The following is a 23,269-nucleotide window of genomic DNA, read 5'->3' on the forward strand; positions in this document are numbered from 1 at the left end:
GGTATTTCTATTCTTAATTTTTTGAGGAATCTCCACACTGTTTTGCATGGTGGCTGTACCAGTTTGCATTCCCACCTGCAGTGTATGAGAGTTCCCTTTTCTCCACATCCTCTCCAAAACTTGTCATTTCTTGTCTTGTTAATTATAGCCATTCTGATGGGCATGAGGTGATATCTTACTGTAATTTTATTTTGCATTTCCCTAATAATTAGTGATGTTGAACATCTTTTCATGTGCCTGTTTGCCATCTGTATATCTTCTTTGGAAGAATGTCTGTGCAGATCTTTTGCCCATTTTTAAATCAGGCTTTTGTTGTTGTTGAGATGTATGAGTTCTTTGTGTATTTTGGATGTCAACCCTTTATCAGATACATGGTTTGCAAATATCTTCTCCCAATTGTTAGGTTGTCTTTTCATTTTGTTGATGGTTTCCTTTGCTGTGCAGAAGATTTTTAGTTTGATGTAGTCCCATTTGTTTGTTTTTTTCTTTTGTTTCCCTTGCCTGGTCAGACATGGTATTTGAAAATATGCTATTAAGACAGATGTTGAAGAGCATGCTACTTATGTTTTCTTCTAGAAGTTTTATGGTTTCAGGTCTTACAGTCAAGTCTTTAATCCAATTTGAGTTAATTTTTGTGTGTGGTGTAAGATAATGGTCTACTTTCATTCTTTTGCATGTGGCTGTCCAGTTTTCCCAAAACCATTTGTTGAAGAGACTTTCCTTTCTACACTGTATGTTCTCTGTTCCCTTGTCAAATATCAGCTGTCCATAGATGTGTGGGTTTATTTCTGGGCTATCAATTCTCTCTCACTGATCTGTGTGTCTGTTTTTGTGCCAGTACCATATTGTTTTGATTACTATAACTTTGTAGTATATTTTGAAATCAGGGAGTGTGATACCTCCAGCTTTATTCTTTTTTCTCAGGATTCCTTTGGCTAATCGGGGTCTTTTCTTGTTCTATAAAAATTTTAGAATTCTTTGCTCTATTTCTGTGAAAAATATTGTGGGAACGTTGATAGGGGTTGCTTTGAATCTGTAGATTGCTTTAGGAAGTATGGATATTTTAACTACGTTAATTCTTCCAACTCAAAAGCATGGAATATCTTTTCATTTCATTGTGTCTTCTTCAATTTCTTTCAACAGTGTTTTATAGTTTTCAGAGTACAGTTCTTTCACATCTTTGGTTAAATTTACTCCGAGGTATTTTATTCTTTTTTGTTGTAATTGTAAATGGGATTGTATTCTTAATTTCTCTTTCTGCTACTTTGTTATTAATGTATAGAAACACAACTGATTTTTGTATATTGATTTTGTATCCTGCAACTTTCTTGTATTCATTTATTATTTCTAAAAGATTTTGGTGGATTCTTTAGGGTTTTCTCTGTATAAAATCTTGTCATCTGCAAATAGTGACTGTTTCAGTTCTTCCTTTCCAGTTTGGATCCCTTTTATTTCTTTTTCTTGCGTGATTGCTCTGGCTAGGACTTCCAATACTTTGTTAAATAAGAGTGGCAAAAGTGGGCATCCTTGTCTAGTTCCTGTTTTTAAAGGGATAGCTTTCGGTTTTTCTCTGTTGAGTGTGATATTAGCTGTGGGTTTTTTCATATATGGCCTTTATTATGTTGAGGTGCTTTCCTTCTAAACCCATTTTATTCAGAATTTTTATCATAAATGGATGCTGTATCTTGTCAAATGCTTTCTCTGCATCTATTGAGATGATCATGTGATTTTTATTCTTCATTAATGTGATGTATCACCTTGATTGATTTGCAAATGTTGAATCATCCCTGCATCCCTGGAATAAATCCCACTTGGTCTTAGTGTATGATCTTTTTAATGTATTGTTGTATTCCATTTGCTAGTATTTTATTGAGGATTTTTGCATCAATGTTCATCAGTGATATTGGCCTGCTTATTGTAATGGTTTTTATGCTATGCATAAAGTTAAAGATGCACCAATGATGACAATGTACCATGAAGTGAAGAATGTGGCTAAATCAACCCAAAGTTGAGAAACATAACACTGTGATAACACCAAGGATGCAGTTAGTTTGAGGAAATTGGAAAGGCCTCCCCATGGAAGTTACTTTGAGCAGGGTCTTGAAGAATGAGAAGATGTTCAACAAGGGGTGGAGGTGGGAGTCGGGGAAGGGCATTCTGGAGAAATGAACAGCCAGTGCAAAGCCAAGGAGGCTTAAATGAACCTGATGGATCAGGGAGTGACATGACTTATTTAATGGACTTACAGGGAGCATGAAGGGCTGCTGAGGAAGGACGGAGCTCTCTCTGCTCTGAGCCCATCTTGTGATGTCATGGTCCTATCGTTGCTTGGAAGCTTTTAAGGATTTAATCACAGAATCCAAATTACTTGGAATTATTTCAACTTGAGTATGTAATTCCATCAGAGTATTTCTTGTTTTAAAATTTAATTTATACTATATACTATTCCAAAAAATTTTCCAAGTTAGTGAGATTTCCCTGAGCAGCCTTTCATTGGCCCCATTGCAAGTTTTGATAACTTGGTTGTGTAAGGTCCTTTCTTTATGCAGCTGTCATTTTCAATGTACAGTTACACAGCTGCTCTGTTCTTCTGATCCCTCACTACCTTGGCCATCTTCCTGGTTTGGCTGGCAACTAAGAATGGTAGAGAGAGGGTACTTGGCAATGGATCTGAAGAAGCCAAGAGTGTGCTGGTCCAGGCTTGGAGTGACAGTGGCCTGGGTTAGAATCCTGACTATGCAATTTGTAGATGTATGATTGTGGGCAAGTTACTTAGCTTTGTGGAGCCTCAGTTTCTTCATCTGTGAAATGGAGTTGATGTGTAAGGATTACATGGATATCTATAAACTTGTTTTCAGAGCTTGTGGTATGTGTTCAATAGATGTTAACTATTATTATAATTATCATTTTATGAGTAATTGGAATCATCTTGCCTTTTCCTATTAATCCCCAAGGGATCATTTCTATTATAGGCCTAATTAATCATTTCTGATTCTAGAATTTCCCTTGAGTTTCCTACCTCAGTGGCAGCTTGGTGAGAGGAAGCTGGGAGTTCAATGTCTGGTATGACTCTTGACCCTGGCTTTAGGGAGAAAAGTATAAGAGGCCTTGAGGTTTCCTTCTAAGTTAGACAATTTAGGCAGAGCCTGAGGAAGGAGCCCCTTTTAGGACCAAGTAATATGCATTTGATTGAAGCATGCCCCTAGGCTATCTCTTTCTAGAACTCCAACATTCATGCAGCCTAGTTCACCCACACGGGACAAATAACCAGGAATCAAGGGTCCTAGAGGGAGAGGTCCAGGGGAAGGAAATGTATGGACCCAGCCAGGCGGCCTTTGTAGATGAACCCCTTGAGCCCTTGGAAAGTGATGGACCATTATTAATGTTGGACTCTCAGGAGCCTTTCTTTTCAGGATTGTCCCTTCTCTGATTCTTGTAGCATATCTGTGCTTGTCTAGAATCACTCTTATCACAACATATCATTGAATCACTTGTCTGTCTGTCTCATTGGACTATAAATTCCTTGAGAACCACACAATCTACAAGTAGGAACTTGGTCTTTTGGAATTGCGTTTGCTTTACAGCTCTAGCACTAGTGACCTTAGTCAAGTTACTTACTCTATTTCCTCATCTATAAAATGAAAATATCCACTGATTTATAGAATTGTTATAAGGATTGGATATAATTTATGAAAAGTGACTGGCATATAGTAGTTGCTTAATAACTGGTAGCTGGTGATGATGAGAACAACCATGACAACAGAGACGATGATGCCAGAGTGTAGCATAGTGCCTGGCGCACCCATCAGCACCTCTTGAATAGATAGATGGATGAATGGTTGGGTGAAGGAATGGTTGAATGAATGTATGTTTAAATAGATGAGTAATCACTTCCAGTGGGCTGATTGCAACCCTTGTTGTTTTTGACCTCAGCCACACTTGATCCTATCAAACACACTACACCTTCCCCCTGCTTTATCTTTCAGGGCTCAGAAGTTTGCTGATTCTCCTCTCCCACTGACTGTTTCTTCTCTCTTATTCTTGGCTCTCTTTTCCTCCTTCTCTTATTCCCTAAATGTTAACTATCCTCTATGGCACATCCTTGAACACTGCTTTTATTGCTTTCTCCCTCAAGGATCTTGGTCTTTATTAAGACTTCAATTTTCACCTTTCTGTAGATATAGTCCTGGCTGCTAACCTAAGCTCTCTTGCATTCTGGGTTCATATTTCTTAATACTTGTTTGTCAAAAGGATGTCCTATTGACTCCTTAAAATTGAACTCATCGTCTTCTTCCTGAAGCCAGCTCCTCCCCTGGCTTCCCTGGGTATGTATGTTCATGGTGTGGCAGCTTTTCCAGGAGCCCAGAGGCTTGAAATACCAGAGTCACTTCTGACTCCTCCATCCTCCTGTCACCATGTCAGTTGCTGAGTCATGTGAATTCCATCTCCACATGCTCTCGCTTCTGTTTCTACCTTTATATTTTTTTCCCCAGCCACTATCCTGATTCAGATCCTCATTTCTGTTATCTTAGACCAATGTTCTCCAAAGTGAATCCCTTAAGATAATCTACTGAGTGTTGGAAGAAAATATTAGAATTTCTACATATGTATGTATTTTTATCTCATTCCTTAAAAATGTTCTATTTTATATGTGTATTATAATGTAAATAGTTTATTAGAGTAGTACACGTATACAATACACAATCATATATTAATATTGTTAAGATAATAATAATATATTATCCACCAAGAAACCTTCAATGATTTCCTACCTTCTATCAAGTTGAAAGCAAACTCATCTGCCTGTCATTCAAGATACATATAGTCCTTCTTTCAGGTCTAGTAGGACAGTCCCTTACAACCTCCCTTGCACATCCTGCAGGCTTACTGGCTGCTTCCTTGCCTTTACACCCTTGTTTGCATTTTTCTCCTCTTTTACTCTCCACCTACTATAAGAAGCAATATGTGCAGTCCTTAAGAGCAAGGCTGGAGATATATATATATATATATATATACACACACACACACACACACACACATATACATTTTTATCTCAATCTTTGAAATGTTCTATTTTATATAGGTTCAAATCTTGGTTCTACCACTTTCTAGTTGTTTCATTTGGGGAAATCACTGGCACTTCTCAGTCTCAATGTCCTCATCTGGAAAACAGGGATAATAACAATCATTTCTCTGGTATGCTCTGATGAGTTATTGAAGTAACACGTGTGTTGAGCTTAGCATCATGCCTGGCACGTCCATACTACCTGTTCTAGAAATGAGAGCTGCTGCTGCTGCTATTACTCTTTTCCAGTATTCTTTGTCTAATTCTCCCAAATTGTGCGATTGTGCAGGAAAGTAAGTGTTGTCATAACATAAAAATATTCCCTAATGAGCTTGCCATTTATTAACTACTAACTGCTCAGACATCCCTCCCAGCATCATGTAACTACCTCCTGCCCATCTTGACATCGTTGGTTTCTCTTTCTCAGTAGGATTGTCCGGTATTATTAATACGCAACAGGAGATGGAAATACAATGCAAAGCAATTGCAAAGTAAAATTGTAAACTTTGCAAAAGAAGTCATGCAAGTCAATGCAAGTGATATTAGGAAAATGCTGGAGTCATATGCAAAAGCAATGACAAATCAGCATCTGGTGGAAAAAGAGAAAACTGAATGAGTGCAAGTACAGGTATCTCAAAAAAGAATGTTTTAAATATCAAAGGATTAAGAGAGGATTTGGGAGAAATTAATGAAGCTTTTGAATATTCCTGCTAAAGGAAGTCTTTTAAAAATAATTGGTCAGAGTACTTAACTAAGATACAAAAAGCATTAACCATAAAAGAAATTATGAATAAATCTTACTACATTAAAATTAAGAATGTCTGTTCCTCAAAAGAAGTCATAAAGAAAGTGAGGCACAAACTTTATAAATCTTTATCCATCCTGAATATATAAAGAATTACAAATCAATAAGAAAAAGAAAACTCAGAAGGGAAATAGAAAAACAATGTGCACAGGCATTTCTCAGAAGAGGGAACACAATGATGAATAAACTTTAAAAAAAAAATGCCTAACCTTATTTAATAAACAGGGAAATTAAATATACAACCACATTGAGATACTATTTTACTATTTCTAGAGGGACACAAGGTTAGATTTCTGTATTAGTTATCTATTGCTCTGTTATAAATTAACACCAATTTAGCAGCTTAAAACAATGCACATTATCTCATAATTTCAGTGGGTCAGGAGTTTGGCTGTGGCTTAGCTGGATACTCTGCTTAGGAAAGCCTGACAGCATCAGGCAATGACAAGGATGCAGATCAGCGGGGATTTTTATTAAACACTTTGGAAAATAATTTCGCATCATCTTACAAAGTTGAACATTCATATACCTTTAAGATGCAGCATTTCCACTTCTAGGTCCACATGCTGGGAAGACTTGTCCTTGTGAACTAGGGAACATGTGCAAGGATGTTCATAGCAACGTTGCTGATAGAAACAAAACCCTGGAAACAACCCAAATGCCCACCACAGGAGGATGGGTACATTGTGGAATTCTCACCCAATGGAATATCAAATGAGCTACATGAACAGAAACACACAACAACATTAATAAATCTTAGAACTATCATGTTGAGTAAAACAAGCACATCAAAGAAAACTGGGAACACTCAGTTATATTTTTATAAAGCTCAAAGCAAAGCAAAATTAAATAGTAGATGTATGATAAAACTATGAAAAAATCTAGTGAATGATAATAACAGGATTCAGAATGGTGCTCACCTTGGCTGATGGGAGCGGTTGTGTAGACAAAGGGATGAGAGGGAGAAGAGAATACACAGATTCTCGGCATTTGGTAATGTTCTATTTCATAAGTTGGGGATGGATTCACCATAAGCATTCATTTTATTGCTATGTTTTATAGTTACATGTGCTAAAAATTTATGAAAAAGTGGTACTGTGGAAGTCAGGTATATGAAGGAAGTCAAATCACACTCTGATATAATGTTGTTAGTTATGTCAAAAAACCCAATCTTTTAAAGTGATTATTTGTTCCATTAAGTTATTATTAAAGTTGAAATGTAAATTTTTAAATTTTAAGACAAACGAAACTTCTTTTTATGAGTTTTAGATAATTTTTCAAGGAAAAAAATCTCATTCAAACTCTTTCCTTGCTATTTCTTATGAAAACTGGTTACATTTTAAGTGGATTGACTTCAAGTGGCTTTATCTACTAAATTTGTGCTTTGATCGTGAGGCCCTTCTCTAATTCATGAGTACAAATATTATTGCTGCTGCTACTACTCACACCAAGATCCATCTGAACTATTTCCCTCTCTCTGGTCCACCAAGTGGATATCATCTCTACCTTTGAATCTACCCACACGCCACACACTGCTCATAACACCTCTTTGACTTGACGTTATTCTGTTTTGTTTTGTGGCTTAGTTATTTGTTTTTCCTCAACTGAATAGTAAGCTTCTTGAAGTTTGGACCTTACTTATCTTTGCATGAAACTAGCACAATAATATGCATAGTACTGGTACTAAAGAAAATCTTAGTTGACTTGAAGTTTTCTAGACTTGTTTCATTACTGGCTTTAAGAAAAGTTAACGCTACAGTTATTTAATATGTGCAAATTCTTCACATACATTAAGTTGCTAGGGAACATTTAAAGGCAAAACATTCCAATAGTCTTGGTAATGATGTTCAGGCTGGTCTAGACAATTACATACTTTGTAGAGGATTTCACAAACATACATCTGCATTTGGAAATAAAATCCCTTGCAAAAAGAGCTCTCAGAAAAAGTTTGTGTTGCTCATATCAGAAAGCACCAGAAGCATTTTTTGTATTGTTACAAAAATGGTGAAGGTTAGTGCATGCAAATTTCTCGTATGCCTCATAAGACGCTTAATCATCTACAACCAAAGCCAAGAAGCACTGTGGAACCAAGTAGTTCCCTGCTTGTAAGGAACCCAGCTGTGTAATTCTGTTTCATCCCCAAATCTAGCATCTCTCATTCTCTCTAGGGGGCTTTACTACTTCATGACATCATAAACAAGACAGGTCCAGTGCTCAGTTTAGCTGACATTTTTGTTATAAAGCTAATAAACGAGAAAGCTCCAAGGTATCAGCCATTTCTTTTTCCTTTTCTAAAGCTAGATAGGAATGTAATATGTTTACAGAGTTTCTAATTTATTTTCCTACTAATGAAAACAGGCATTTCTAGATAAATTAGGCAGTGTTCTGGAATTGCCTTTATAGAAGGAGGGAGGCAATTTTGCTTAAAATTCTAAATCTGGCTTTAGTCTTTTGTTCAGAGTAATGGATGGGGGTGGAAGGATGAAAAAAGGACTGAAACCAAGCAAACAGGCAAAAATGTATTGTATTTTTTTTAATTGTAGAAAAGAGCTATGTGTGCAATTAGAATTTCCGTGTTTAAGGAGGCTGTTTATAAAGTCAACACATTATTTAGTTGAGGACTACAGTTTAAGAGTTAGGCTTGCATTTTCATACGTACATGTATCAGTATGTACATGCTCATACAGGTAGAGTTTTCAGAGTCAACTTATTTGAATACATTTGCAAGTCTTAGGAATTAAAAAAAGTACTTGAAACTACTTGCACTACCAGAAAACCACTATACACACTTAACTAAGAGGTCAAGGTTGTACATCAGGAGATTTCCTGAGTTATACACAATACACATGACAAAAAAGTTTAGCTCAAAGTTAGGAAACTTATAGTACTAGCTCACTAGGGTGAATTATACAAGCTCTGCTAACCGGAAGATGTTACCCAATGGTCTAATTCAAGCAAAAGTTCTCAACATAGATATATATTATCTCTATTGATGTGTACTATTTAAATATGATGGCAGAATTTGCTGACAATATAATTGCAAGCAACAAAATTACTGAGCACCTAGAATGAGTAGAGCACAATAGCAGGTACAAGGGACGTATAGAAAGATCCATCATGGTTCTGACCTTAAAGGCTCATAATTCAATGGGAGAGAAAGAATGGTTTCATAACAATTAAAAACTCCAAGTAACAGAAATGGTATCTGTTGACATTTTGGAAAAGACATTTTCCATATATTCTGTGAAGTAGACTCTCTCAGAAGTAGTGGTTATGGGATTTTTGGTTTTTTAAAATCAGCTTCATCTTGAACCCATTGGGTGAGCTGGAGTTGAAGACAAGACAGAGTCTGTTTCCTTGGAGAACATGGTATCCAACCTTCTGAGTGGGTGCCTCTCACCCTGGTGGGTCTAGATAAGCTTGTGTCTTTGGATCAGCACGAAAGCTGCCTGTTTCACATGAGTTCTCCAGTTCACGGGGTGAGGCAGTTATTCCCAACGCTCGCCCAAGCAAGTTCATGAATCCAGGCTGAGCAGGATCAATACACTGGCATTTGCCAAACACAGATTCAGATTAAGGCAGAATAAATTAGTTCCTCTTAGTCAGTTATTGCCTTGAGTAGGCGAGCTGAGGAGGAAGAAGTGTTAAGGTGCACACTGAATGTGAACTACCTTCTGTTTTCAGCTGAAGATGCAAAGCAAAAGACAGGGAATATAAACTGACAGTGAATATAAAATTGTAGCTCAGTGGGGAAAGGAGTTCGGTGAGCAACTCAGTTTTTTCCTCTGAATTGTACCCAGAATAGCACTGACTCTCATTTGCATAGACTGTTCAGAATGTAGACTTTTAATTTATTGTCACAGAAAATACAAATACCTGAAGTGTGAGTGATTCCATATCTGGAGTTTCCAATACGGGGTTACAAACTGTCACCATGTAATGACAGCATTATTTGAAGCTAATACTGTAATTAATTTCTTACCACTGTACTCAGCCGATATTGACAATAAGCTGTGCTATTATCCAGCGTAACTTGGCAGAGACTCTTGCAGCAAAAGAATCCATAACCACGGCTGACAGTTTGTCCAGCTGAGAGAATGGGATGTCTAGCAAGAGAACATCATTTCAAGAATGGACGCAGTATTGTTAATGCTTGCAAGACAAGCTCAGACCAAGAAAAAGCTAGTTTCTTGGTGTTAATAGTCTAGCTTCTTCCCAGTATAGCTATTCATAAAATAATTTAAAGAGTGAGGCATGCTACAAAGTAGTATTGATGTATGTCATGAACAAAGTCTGAATAAATAAAGAAATGCCAACCTGAGGATGCAATCTCTTGTTGGTGGGGAAATAATACACTATTTATGATTTTCTTCTGATGTTTCAGTGACATATGGTGCTTCTAACCCGGTGACAAATTAATTGACTTAGTTTGAAAAGAAATGGATGTGGCTTAATGAAGAAGGACAGCATGTATATTACAAGGCAGCTGGTTCTGCCACTGCTGGCTTATGGAGACAATATACATCGGACAGCTAATGAGTCTCTGTTGCATAAGATAGATTCTCTTTATAATAGAATTGCACGCTTTGTCTCTAAATGGGGTTATTATACACACCATTGCACAATGTTTGAAGAGCTTGGTTGGCCCTTGTAGAGGGTTAGGAGAGAAATAAATTGAAAAACAATCGTACTTAAGACCGTCAATCCATCAAACACTCCATATTTATCTAAATTACTAGCACGTTCTCTCAAAATACAAATCTGTATGATACACACAGCTAGAATGTTAATGCTGACCAGCCTTCACTTTGGTTGTTTCAGTTAGGTTTTCCGTTGTGAGCACAGAGCAAAATTCATGCATGTTGAATCCTGGCAGTGCATTTCAACCACTACCCCCATCCTCTCTCCCCCTGCTATTCGTACTTCCACTCTCTTAGTCCCTGGAGTTTCATTTGGTATTCTTTCCACCCACCATGAACACACATGCATCACTTGTCCTGGATTATTTAACTCTCAGAGCTTTTTGACTTTGACTGCTCCAACAGTTTTAATGGTAATTCACTCAGTTTCTTCACTTTTCTCTCCACACTTGTGGGCCCTCACTGTTCAGTCGCTCAGTTTATCCTTTGGAATAAACCCATTTCAATTCATTTTACAGCCTTGAGAAAAAACCAGGAAGTGATAGAAAAAGACAGGATAAATGGCAACATCGTTCACTCTGTATATACAGATTGCACGCCTTGTTAGAGGACATGCGTAGGGGGCTCATCTGGATGGCGTAGGCCAGGAGATGGGGGAGCCGAGTCATGCTCTTGCCTCTAACACCCTCTAACCTGGCTATAAACCTGATTTCACCTTCTGGTTCCATTCTTCTATTGATGTTGTCACATAGCCTTAGGAATTATATAGCTCAATTTGATCCAGATTCTTTCTGGGCTGTAAAATGAATTCAAGCCCCAGAGGAGGTGTTGCATGGGAAAAGTGACTCGAGTATACCACGACTAGATTTTTGTCTTGTCACACTTTGGACACACTATTCATTCCTGTTGACCTTGGGATTCTCACCTATGAGGTGAGGTAACAATGTTTACTTCCTCCAGCCTTTCTTCTCCGTGTCTCTTTCCTCCATCCCTACCAGGAGCAACTGAAAAGAAGTCCGCCTGTGAAACACTGGAAGGTTCTTGGACTAAGATGGTCTTCTCAGTTTAAGACATTATTATGTCCCAAAACAAATTGCTTCCCCCTCATCATTGTGGGATTCTTTACTTTTCAAGTCTCCTCATATTCTGGTGCAGAGAAAGGTAAACTGAAAGAAACGACAAAACAATTTCATGGGCTTCTCCACATATTTATTACCCTCTCCAAATTGAATCTTGAAGCCTTGGCAGAAGTGCTATTTTTCCAACAGAGCAGGCGTTAAGTGGCTATAGAAAATAAACTCACCTCCTGATATCTTTCTCATTGCTTGCTATATCCATTTACTGGGAAGATTTTATTGGAAGGTGTGACAGGAAGTGTTGTACAGCAAAGGAAAATCACCACTTTGTAATTCTATTTGTTCAAGTTTTCTTCTTTCGCGTGGGCTTTTGGGTTCCTTTGTCATTTCTGGAATTATTTCTTAAATGGTGAAAATTATTTTGATATGTGTTTCTTCAGAAGCTTTCTCCACCCAACCAATTTTTAAGTTGCATACACTCTTTTGAAAGTAGAGCCATGTTATTTGTAATAAAGTTCCTATAATTTGGTCAGGGAAAAGGAAAAGCTAAAACAAATGGTAACAGTGACTAGTGAATGAATTTTCTTTTACCTATTCTATTTATGACTTTTATGTTCTCTGGCAAAAATAGATTATTGGATGACAATGCTAAGAATACTTAGCTTTGGATAAAAATTAGTTTCCATTTGACTGGGTGTTTCATTTAATGAGAGGGCTTTTACTTGTATTTTTTTCTTTAACACAATTACCTTAAGGAAATAAATATGTACAGAGGCAAATGAGCAGACACACTAGTCTTTATCAATGTTTGTTCAAATTATTGCAGTTTAGAGAAATGAGAATGTAGAATTGAGATGCTTTAGAAATAAATCTTTGCTGGTGTGTAATACCTTCAGTTCAAGGATCTGAAAACACATTACAAGCAATTAAACTTCAGGATCCAAATGGGAATTCCATAGTGTTTATTGGTTAATTTAAGTTACAGAATTATGATTTGCTTTGGGTTCCTGGGAGGTCCTTTCTTTTAGTTCTACAAATTTGCATATCCTAATTTTCCTGGATTTTTACATCTTCCCTCAAACCATTTCCAGATCTCTCCTTTTCCCATGTCGTATTTCTTAAAAGACTCACTTTCTTTACTTCCTTCTTCTTGTTTTTTCTTCAACCTCTGTGACTTTTGCTCCCAAAATATTACTGCAGCCTTCCTGAGGTCACTGGTGCTGACCTAACAGCCCACCCAAAGGCCATTTTCAGTCCCTCTCCTCTTTCTTCTCTTTACCCCATTTGATGTCCTGACTGCTCAAATCATTCCTCCCCTTTGAAACGTCTGCCTTTCTTGCCTTTGGAGACGTTCAATTACTCTCCCTCATTCTCCTTTTCTGGGGCTTTCTTACTTACCCACTCTTTATATGCTGGTTCTCCCAAAGATCTGGTTGTCCTGGCCCACCCTGTGAGCCATCCCTGGTTGATGGATCCACTCTCATTGACCCACCTCTGGCTCCAACTTGCTCCTTAGTTCTCAACTCTGGGGCTATATTTTCAACTCCTCTTCTAGATAAGCCACAGGGCCTCAAGCTCAATGTATCCAGAACCCAGTGATTACCGGAAGAGAATGCAGTAACAATTCTTTTCCCCCTCAGCCCACACCTTCTCCTAGCCTCCCTGCCTCTGTTACCATCACCCTCCAGCCCCACTCATCCATGTTAGAGACTTTGGAGTCATCTTGGCTCCTGCTCCTTCCTTCTTCACTTATCTGATCATTCACCAAATCCCACTGATTCTACCTCAAGAATATCTTCACACCTACCTACTTTCTATTCTAGTTGCCCTATTTCCTGCTTTCTTCATCTTCTGCAAATACTGATGTCCCAAACAGTCTCCTCACTCTATTCTCTGCTTTCCTGCTGGAGTTACTCCTCCAAAGAGAAATCCTGGCGTGGCTCATCCTTGGCTCCCCATTTCCTAAAGGATGTGGTCCCAAACCACGTCCTGTGTGACACACACAGTCTGGTCCCCACCTGTGAGGCCAGCCTTTCTCTCTGTTTCTCCCTCCTCCTGCCCTATGCACCTGCTGAACTGGACCTACCACTGCCCTGTCCTATCACTGAACCTCAGCCTGAAAAGCTCTTCTTTTCTCTCTCTGCTTGGAGAAAACTCCTGTTCATTCTTCAAGGGACACTTCAAATGACATTTTTGTGACATCTCCCCCTAACTCTTCCAACCGGAGTTAGTCCCTCCCTGCTTTTCCTGGCCTCAACACTTTGTGAAGATCTTCCATCATTGCCCTTGTCTCTCAGTTATGTGATTATAAGTTTAGGTAGAGAGGGACTTTCTCTTCCTCATTTATCTTATTATTTGTATCCAGGTGCTGGGCACATCCTAGGCCCTTGATCAGGGTCAGTTTGGTGTATGATTGATTGAGTCTATAGGTGAATGCAATCAGTGTGGAGCTATGGCGTAACTTAGAATGGTCCCAAATCATCCTGACCATGCTGTGAAAGGCACTTCCCTTGTCTTGATGGGGTTGTTTATCTCCGCTTGTGGTTCTGCTCTCCACCAGGAAAAGGAGAAGCTGTATGTGGAACTAAAGCACATCCTGGCCCGGCAGCCTGGGCCGGAGGCGGCGGAGCAGCTGCAGATCTACCGCCACACGCTGCGGGAGAAGACCAAGCAGCTTAAAGTAAGTGGTGGCCTCCGTTCTTTGCTGGCCAAAGGATGGCCACATGCTGGGGAACACACCTGGACAAGTCCACTACCTCGGCACAATGAGGCAGGCTCCCAAATGCCATAATCCACCGAGGTCAGCTTTTTAGCACTCCAGTCCCGGGAGGAGCAGGGGAGGTCTCAGAGCTACCCCTCTGCTCCTAGACGAAAAGACCCCACGAGTCTCCATTTCCTGAAAGAAGGAGGTGAGCAAATGAGGAAAGAGTTGAGGAGAGGGTGATGGCAATGGAGTGGAAATTTGGGGGGATGATGGATGATCTCAAGGTGATTTAGAGAACTTGGATGGTGGGGAAGAGCAGAGGAAATATTTTAACAACATTGCCCACTGTAGCAGACTACTGTGCTGGATCAGGTTTTCGCTATTCCATTCCACCTGAAATAAATGTACACAAAGCACAGGCTACTCCTCAGCCCCCAGGGCCTGGCTCCATGACCATCTGTCAAGTAAACAGCCGTGAAAGGGAAATAAAATCATGCAGGAATTCTATTAGCATAAATTCTCTTCTAAGTAACATAACAAGCTCAGTTAAGGAGAGGGAATATTTTACTAGTACATGTGCCTTTTTAAAGTTTTCTCAAAAACTGTGTGTTCCCGCTGTATTTTGAGCTTTAACTCCTAAGTGAGGACTTAGGTATTCTTGGCAGGTCAGGTTAGTCTTATACACACACGCGCATAGAATGTAGCACATGCCAGCTGAATTCCAGCATTTACCTGTGCAATGAGGGTAATAATCGGTGCCTTTCTGCCTGGGGTAAAAAAGAGGCCACGCTACTAATATGGCACTAATCCTCTTATGGATAGAACGTTGTAAAATCGCATCCTTTTACTTAAAAAAAGCAGATGAAATAGAAGTCTAATTAGAATGTTCGTTTTCAACTTATCACTCTGAGTGTTCATGTCACATGAGTATCCTGAGACATAATTTGAGTTTTGCGTGAGGCATAATCTTTTGATTATTTTCATCCCTTTAAACAATCGAATATTTCAAACAAAGTAAAAACTTATTTTCTCTTTTTCTCAGGGGTGAGTGTAGATTAGAAGGGCATGCATCTGTCTTTGCACTGTGGTCAGAGAGCCACACACAGGGCTGGGTTGCATTCAATGGCTCACAGCAGCCTTTTGTTACTTTAACCCTTTATCTCAGGAAATCCAGAGTTTTGCTCTGAATGAAACATGACCCCAGGTGAAAGAGGTTCAGAGATGGGTGAGGCCGAGAGCCTGTCCACCAGTTTGTCCTTATTATCTGGACTCTTAGGAAATTCTGTATTCATTGTTTGGAAACAGAGTCTTTGTCCCCAAGAGTTTAACTATCAAGACAGGTTTTCTTCCAACATGAAAATCATATTCTTTAACTCGTGATAACATAGAATCGTTTTCACAGCAATTAAGAGGAAAGAGTTCAGAAGCAGATAAACACTCAAAAGACAAAGACCTCCCCCCATGAAAAATTTTAAAATAGCAAGGGAGAGGAAAACAAATGGAGTTTACTGCATGCCCCTTACCTTCCTTTTCTCCCCTCGGTTTTTGTGGGGAGTGCCCCTGCCTTTGGTGTGCTTTCCATGTTCTGTTCAGATGAGTCAATTCCCACTCTTCTTGGCCAGCCTGACACCACAATGGAAGGGCAGATAATCTGCTTTCTTAGGACAGACCCTCACATGCATTAGACTCTCCTGTGTGTAGGGGAGGAAGACATTTCCTCTACCCACTCTGGGTTCTACTGGCCAGAGAACAAATTAAATTCACATGAGACAGAATAACAGGAGAAAATCAAACAAAGCTTTACAACATGTATACATGGGAGAGGCTCAGGCAACCTGAGCAACTCACCAAAATGGCCAAAGCCCCCACCTTAAATATCATCTTCAGCTAAAGACAAAGGAGGATGTTGGGGGTGGGGGGAGTCAGTTACAGGAGGTTACCAGACAAGCACAGTAAACAGGAATAAGATTATTAGGCAGATTTAAGTCCTTGCCTTCTGTATTGATAAGAGTTTCTAGAGATAAGGTCATCCTCCTTCTTTCTGGTACAGAGAGGGAGACACCTTTGCAGATGGAGATTTTCTTTATAATGTAAATGTTTCTTAACAAAGGGTAAGTAAACCCTGCTTCTCAGAGTTCCTTTCCTGTCTGCAGTTTATTAAAAGTAACCAGCCCCAAATAATCCTCATGCCAAAGAGACATATTTTGGGGTGGCCAATTCCAGTCCCCCCCATGTGCATGTGTCAGAGCTCCCTGCTTCTTAGAGGTAAGTGTCCCAGTGCCGGGATACAGAGAGAAAGTGTGAATAGTCCCAAAGAATACAATCCAGAGGTGACAGACATTCAGTACAAGAGCTACCTTGGAAAACACATAAATTGAATGCCTAGTTAGTAGTGGTGGTGGCAGGATGATTCTAGAATAATTTTTGCCGTAATCTTCAGCTAGTGGCCGTAATCTTCTCTAGTGGTATCTTTCTTGAATGCTTTTAAAAAAAGCTTTAAAAGCAATTTTACGCTGTATGTCTGGGAGTTTTTCTGTCTCTGCTCACAATGTTCCTTGAAACACATTACACCACTCATTTGTGAGCCTGTTGAATGTTGCCTGCAGTTCTCCCTTAACCAGGAGTTGAGATTTCATTTAAGTTTGTCCCTGGATTATGAGTCCTCAGCTCTCAGTCCACTTTTCTACCCAGATACAGGCCTTGAGTTGGTAGAAGTGTGTAGATTGACTGGGTAGACCTCAAACTTGGGGATGGTTTTGTACCTCCAGTCCCACTGAGGTAAACGGCAGCAGATTAAAAGATTTTTCGGAAAAGGATATTGTCTCACATTGTATCTTCTGTTGACGCTGCTTTCTTTCCCACACTAGGTTTTGTCTTCAGAATTGAATATGTATGAATCACAGAGCCAAGAATATAAGTATGAGATTGAGAAACTTACCAATGAACTGCTAGAGTTAAAGAAGAAATACCTCGCTCAGAAACGTAGAGAACACATTCAGAAGTAAGAATTAGTCAAATGTTCTTCTAATTTTATTGTGCCTATTACCTGCTGATAGGAAAATATTTGGTGAATAGTCATAGAGTCACAGATTTCATGAGGGTAAACCAAGTCACAGGGTGAACAAATGATATTCTACAGCTCTCTCACTGGGTCCGTATCAGAGTGCAATGGGTGTCTCATGTGACACTGAGGACCCTCCTTAGGACCTAAGAGGGATCCATTAATATTTGTCCACTGGTGGACCCAACATGGAGCAGAAGAAATATCAGGTGATTTTTTTCCCATGGTTTGGAGATAATCATGCCATAACTATGTTTGCAAATGAGGTTCACAATCAGCTTTGTGCAGGCTGAAGCATATTCACATTTAAAACCACAGGTAATTTTGCTAAGGGGTCTAGGCTTGGTAAAGTTGTTCTTTCTAATAATAGAGCTGTACCACTGTAATTATGAGCAGTTCATGCAGAATTTTCACCTTTGTTTTAGATACACTATCTCTGAACCATCTCTGTGTCTAGTAACTGACTTTGGTATCTGCTGTGGGGTATGGCTGTGAGCTCTTGTTCTTCTAGGAGATGATAATGCAGATGTCAAGTTAACATTTTGAGTTTCATACCTATATGTCAAAGAGTAAATGTTCTCTTCACTTTGTTATCAGAATTTGCCTAATCGTACGGTGAGAGAATGGGCCCAAATGAGTCAGTAGGTTTGAACCTTGTTTTGGCTGTGTGCATTGCCCAAATCATCCAGTTAATTCTGTAGTGGCTCACATTATGCATTGAACATCGTTTGGTATTTCATCCCCATGGGCATTTCAGGGACGTGGTTAAAGAGGGTTTGAATGCATCTGCCTATGATTCATTAGTGGCCAACAGCTATTTAAAGTAACTGGATGCAAATTCATTTACCAGTAAAAACCTACCCTTCTTGTAAATCAGAATATTCCTTTATTCCACATTTAGATGCCAATTCCTTGGAAGAATAAAATTCTGCTAAAAACTATAGCTAATTTAGATGAGTCTCTCTTAATCTATATGTCTAGCAACTATCTGATTTCAGAATCACTAGTGAGATTTGTTAAACATGCAGGTTCGCAGGCCCCATTTCCAGGTATTTGGATTCAGAGGCTCTGGATGGGCCTCAGAAATTAGCAGTTTAATCGCCTTGCCAGTGATTTCCAGGCACACTGAAGTTTGAGAACCACTGATATTAATGATGAGAATTAAATGAATGTTAGAGTGGAAACACTGTTGTTTTCTTCTAGGACACCAAGGTTGTGCTTGTAAAATGTCAACATGGCTAGTTGCCACGTGAGGCAAGTGTCTAGCGCAGTGGCCTTCAAGCTTTTTGATTGCACACCCTTAGCAGTAAAACATTTTTGAACTTGTAGCACCACACCCCCCACTATATATGCATATATTTTTTAAGGTAAAAGTTTTATTTTAGAATAGTTTATTATCCCCAATTTATTTTAATTTAAAAATTACATGCAAATACAATTGTCACTTTGTAATTATTAATAAAGCGAGATTTTTAATTTTTGAAGATATAAGTATAAATAGACTCTAATTTCTTCTTTCCATTCTCCAATGAGTCACCTCACTCGTCTCCTAGACCTCACGCACTCCATTTTGGAGATCAATGGTCTAGTCTGTTACACAGTTACAACCAAGCTTGGCTAAACAGTTGGTTATCTTTCTAGAGCTGGGCCCTGGGGTTTGGCCTAGTCACCTTTGATCTTATAGATTCCCCTCACAGTGTTCTGCACTTCGCAATGGCCCATCAACTAGGATTGTACTGCCCCCAGTTTAGGCAACCTGTGGCTATTTAAATTAAAATGAATTACAATTAAATCAAATTAAAAATTCAGTTCCTTAGTTGCACCAGTCACATTTCAAGTGCTTAAGAGCCACACCTGGCTACTGGCCATCACACGGGGCAGCCTGGAGAGAGCTTTCCCTCATCGTGAGAAGTTTTACTGGGTAGCACAGCTCTAGAATCTTCACTTTTATCTGTTCCCTTCTTGCCCGTAAATGCTCATTACTTGTAGCCGCTCTGACGTGGTTAGGCTGTCACTGGTGGTTCCATTTAGTTGGGGATCCATCAACTGGAGGTAGAAAGATAAGTTCAGAGGAGAAGAGCAAAAAAAGACTAACGTCTGAAGGAAAATGTGCCGAGGCATGAACAGAAGTGCTGAGATTGTTTAGCTGGAAGGAAGAAGGCTGAAGGGAGTCATTGTAATGGTCTATAAATACATTAAAAAGATCATATAAAGGAGACATTATTCCCATCAGTCAGCTTAGACAAAGCCAGAAGCATTAAGCTTAAGTTCCTTCAGAGAGGAAAATTTAGGGTATTTAAGGCAAGAGAGGATGGGGGTGGGGCCACCTGCATCTAACAACAGTCAGGAAGTGGACAAGTTGCCAAAGTACTTGAAGGAATCCTCTTTGCTGGATCCACTCAAGGCTAAAGCTTTTGTCCTATTTATGGAGGATGGTTTTTTATAATAATGAAATCAATTCTGCTAAGAGACAGCTGGATTGATTAACCTCTACAGGGTCTGTCCAAATGGAATAATTTAGAATAATCTTGGTGGATGTTCTCCCCACACATGCTCTTTTAAAAGAGCAACTCATATAATTGTTAACTTTTTGCCTTCTTTCCTTTTTCTAAAACATCATTTTGATTGTACCTCAGTCCTGACCTGCACCCCCACCCACCCCGAGTCTCCTGCCCCAGACCCCCAGGCTGGTCTAGAGTCTGCAGGACCAGTCAGATTCTTTTCCAAAAGGTGGAATTCTCTCCCCTAAGGTGAATCAGTTCTAGTTGTCAAATAGAATTGGTTTTAGTCTTAGCAGTTTGCTTAATTTTTATTTTTTAAAAAAGATTCCAAAGATGTTTTCCATAGGACCACTAATTATACAATAGGTAATTTGTGTAAATTTAAGGTACCTCTGCAGGAAACCCGAATGTGTGTGTGCCTCTGTGTGTGTGTGTGTGTGTGTGTGTGTGTGTGTGCATGTGTGTGTATTTAAAAAAGACCCATGTAGAAGACACATTGCAGATTTTAGGGTAGAACTCCCTTTATCTATTAGCGAATGTACTATCTTATTTATCTGTCCTAGCTTTTCTTTTATCTTAAACTATTTCTAATAACTGCTGCTTGACCAAAGTTACAGGAAAATTTGTATTTTATAAATGTCCAAGTTTGATGAAGATACCATGTGTGGGGATGATAAATATTTATAAGTTTCCACTGAACTTTGGAATACAAAAGTTGATAAATGATGAATTAGTCATTATAATTGAGCCGAGAGAAAGATTCTCCTGACTGATCTTTGGAACTAAACAAATGTTTTCTAAAACATGAATATGATTACAAGTCAGAAGCCTTAGGTCCATAGTTGCTTGAGTTATAATGAGGCCTTCAATCCATATTTACATCAACATTAAAAAGGTACATTTAATTGTGTCTTTTCCTAATTCTCTGTGTTATCAGCAAACACCTAATTAGATTTAAACAGCCACCTTGTCTAAAACTGGAAGCTTTAATCAAAGCAGTTTTCAGTAGCTCACTCACCCTGGGAACTTAGAGAACACCAAGCTTAGGAGAGAAAAAGATGTTAAGGAAGCTAACTTTCACCTCCTCTCTTACAGAAACAAGGACAGAATATCCATGGATAACACCTTCCCGGTGGTCAAACCAACTGGCTCTCGTTTTACTGGGGGTGGATTTCCCCTCAACAAGTCACCCAAGGTGAAGTCCTAACTTAAAGCAGCTGGCTGGGTCCAGTTGAACAGCTCATGAAATTCTCTCTGGAACATTGTGGAGGACTCTCTTTCAAATCCCTTGGATCACAGATATTTAGGGAAATCAGTACTCAGATTCCAGGATGGAAAGAAATGCAGGACTATCATAGTCATGTACATATCACAGTGATGACATTCTCCTTGGTCTACATGGATATTAACAGATTGTAATGATATCTATTCAGTTAGGCCAACCCATTGCATGAAGCAGATCTTTGGTTACTACCATGTTGATTGATTGGAAATGCACCACGTCTAGAATCTCTGTATGGATGAAGCTTTGAATCTTAATTTCTCTATTATAAACATTGGTGCACTTGAGGGTTTTATATATAAAAAATATTTTTGAAATACAGTGCCTTCTTATTAATAAGAATCTATTTTAATTATTCCTCATTAAGAAGTCATTGCATGAGAAGAGAAAGGAAGACAAACTCAAATATTTAAAAAGTGTTTTGAGAATGATTTCTATGTGGAATTTCTTTTCAGGCCTGGAGTATGAAAATCTATTCCAAAGAGACATGCTAATAAATACTTCATATAAAAAATAAAAAAGAGCCTTTGTAGAGATTTTGATCTTTGCTTTGGTAGAGTATGTAATTAAAGTTTAAAACTACTGTAAGAAATGTTTAACATGAGGATTTGATTCAGAGGAACTAAGACTGTAAAATGAGGAGTTTGGGCTAGTATCCTCAGAAGGGCTATCCTTTCTAGACCTCACACTTGGAGAACGGCGTTTCATAGGAGAGGAATCTGTTTGGCTTCCAGGCTGCAGGCCAGCATTTTGAGCCACTGTATTTTTTTTGTTGTTGAAGCTACAATTTTGTGAGCACCAGTTCAGCGTTCCCTCATTAAGGGTGTTCCTTCAGTAATATTATGCAAGGACACTGTGCCCATCTCTCTCACAATAATTTGATCTCTGTAATTTTTGAAAATTTTGGGGAGTAAGTAGCTCAGGGATGAGCAAGGACAATGTAAGTGGATTATTCCATTTGTGTTATAGGACCAAGGTTTCCAACGAGAGGAGCGGAAGACTTAATGATCCCAAGATGCTTGTTCAGATTCTACAAAGATGTGGGGTTTTAGAGGGATTTGCTGCATATTCTGCTGGCCCTCTTGGTTCACCACCAGCAGCCAAGCCAAGACAATGATGGCCATGAAAGTGATTTATTATGAAGTGATTCCAGGAAATCCAGTAAGAGTGGAGAAGTGGGATAGGGAAAGGAAGGAGATGAAGCTAGGGTGCGATATCAAGTCAAGTTTCATGGTAGGAGACTCTGGCAGATCTTGCAGGGGGCTCTGGAGACAATGTAATCATGTCTCAGAGTCGTCCCAGTCAGGAGTGAGGGAGCTGAGGTATTTATATCACTGATACCCTTAGTCATTGGCCAAGAACTGCTCTGGAAGGATCCTTCTGGTTCTCTCTACCTGGGAGCAAAGCAGGGTCTGGCAGGTGGGGGTGGCCCTTGGACAGAGACCGCAGGTGCTGACTGTTGGGAGTGAAAGTGGTTAAGGGCTCAGGGCAAATGGGTCGGGCAGTGTCATCCTCTGCTGCTTCTCCCAGTGGTCCCCGCAGGAGAACTACAGATGGAAATCAACCTCCAGCATAGCTGGTAACCGTGTGGTGAGCTGTCATCATCAGCTCTTGGTGTACCATGCAGGGATGTGGAGGATGGGTATATACCCTAGAGGATTTGCTAAGAGCACTTTAAACCTAAAGAATCACAGTGGGGCCATTTCCATTTTTGAAAATCACTGATGATATCTTCCCTCAGAACCAACAATATCCTGTTTAGACGAAAGACTCCTGCAGGTAAGGCAAGGCAGTTATGATACGTATGTAACACTGGAGATTTCCCAGTCCGTTCAGGGACACTTTGCAGTATAGCTGTGGCCAACTTCCTTCTGAGTCCTTGGGCGGCTTTGTAAGAGGTTCACTTCTCTAGAGAAATAGGGCCTGTGACTCTTGATCTATCCCAGTATGGAGACAGATACTGGGTTCAAATCCTGGCTCTTTGTAACAGTGAGTTGTTTTGAGGATTAAATGAGTTAGTGCATGTAAACCTAGAATAATGTCAGGCACATAGTAATTCTTAATACATATCTGCCATTATTATTATTGCATAAGGTACCTAATGTTTTGAAATTACAGAATAAAAGTTGTTACAT

At 39.3% G+C, this 23,269-nt stretch overlaps 1 protein-coding gene across 2 annotated transcripts in view; it reads left to right on the plus strand.

The window, feature by feature from the left end:
* Positions 1 to 22,301, plus strand: part of CFAP58 (cilia and flagella associated protein 58) — a 96,518-nt gene extending 74,217 nt beyond the window's left edge. For both annotated transcript variants that reach the window (XM_046654556.1, XM_046654557.1), the window contains exons 16-18: positions 14,147 to 14,266; positions 17,158 to 17,291; positions 20,948 to 22,301. In XM_046654556.1, coding sequence (XP_046510512.1) covers positions 14,147 to 14,266; positions 17,158 to 17,291; positions 20,948 to 21,059 — 366 coding nt within the window. In that variant the 3' untranslated portion in view covers positions 21,060 to 22,301. The remainder of the gene's footprint in view (positions 1 to 14,146; positions 14,267 to 17,157; positions 17,292 to 20,947) is intronic.
* The last annotated feature ends 968 nt before the right edge of the window (positions 22,302 to 23,269 follow it).

Source organism: Equus quagga, chromosome 2 (assembly GCF_021613505.1).
Source record: "Equus quagga isolate Etosha38 chromosome 2, UCLA_HA_Equagga_1.0, whole genome shotgun sequence".
In the NCBI taxonomy this organism is placed as follows: Eukaryota; Metazoa; Chordata; class Mammalia; order Perissodactyla; family Equidae; genus Equus; species Equus quagga.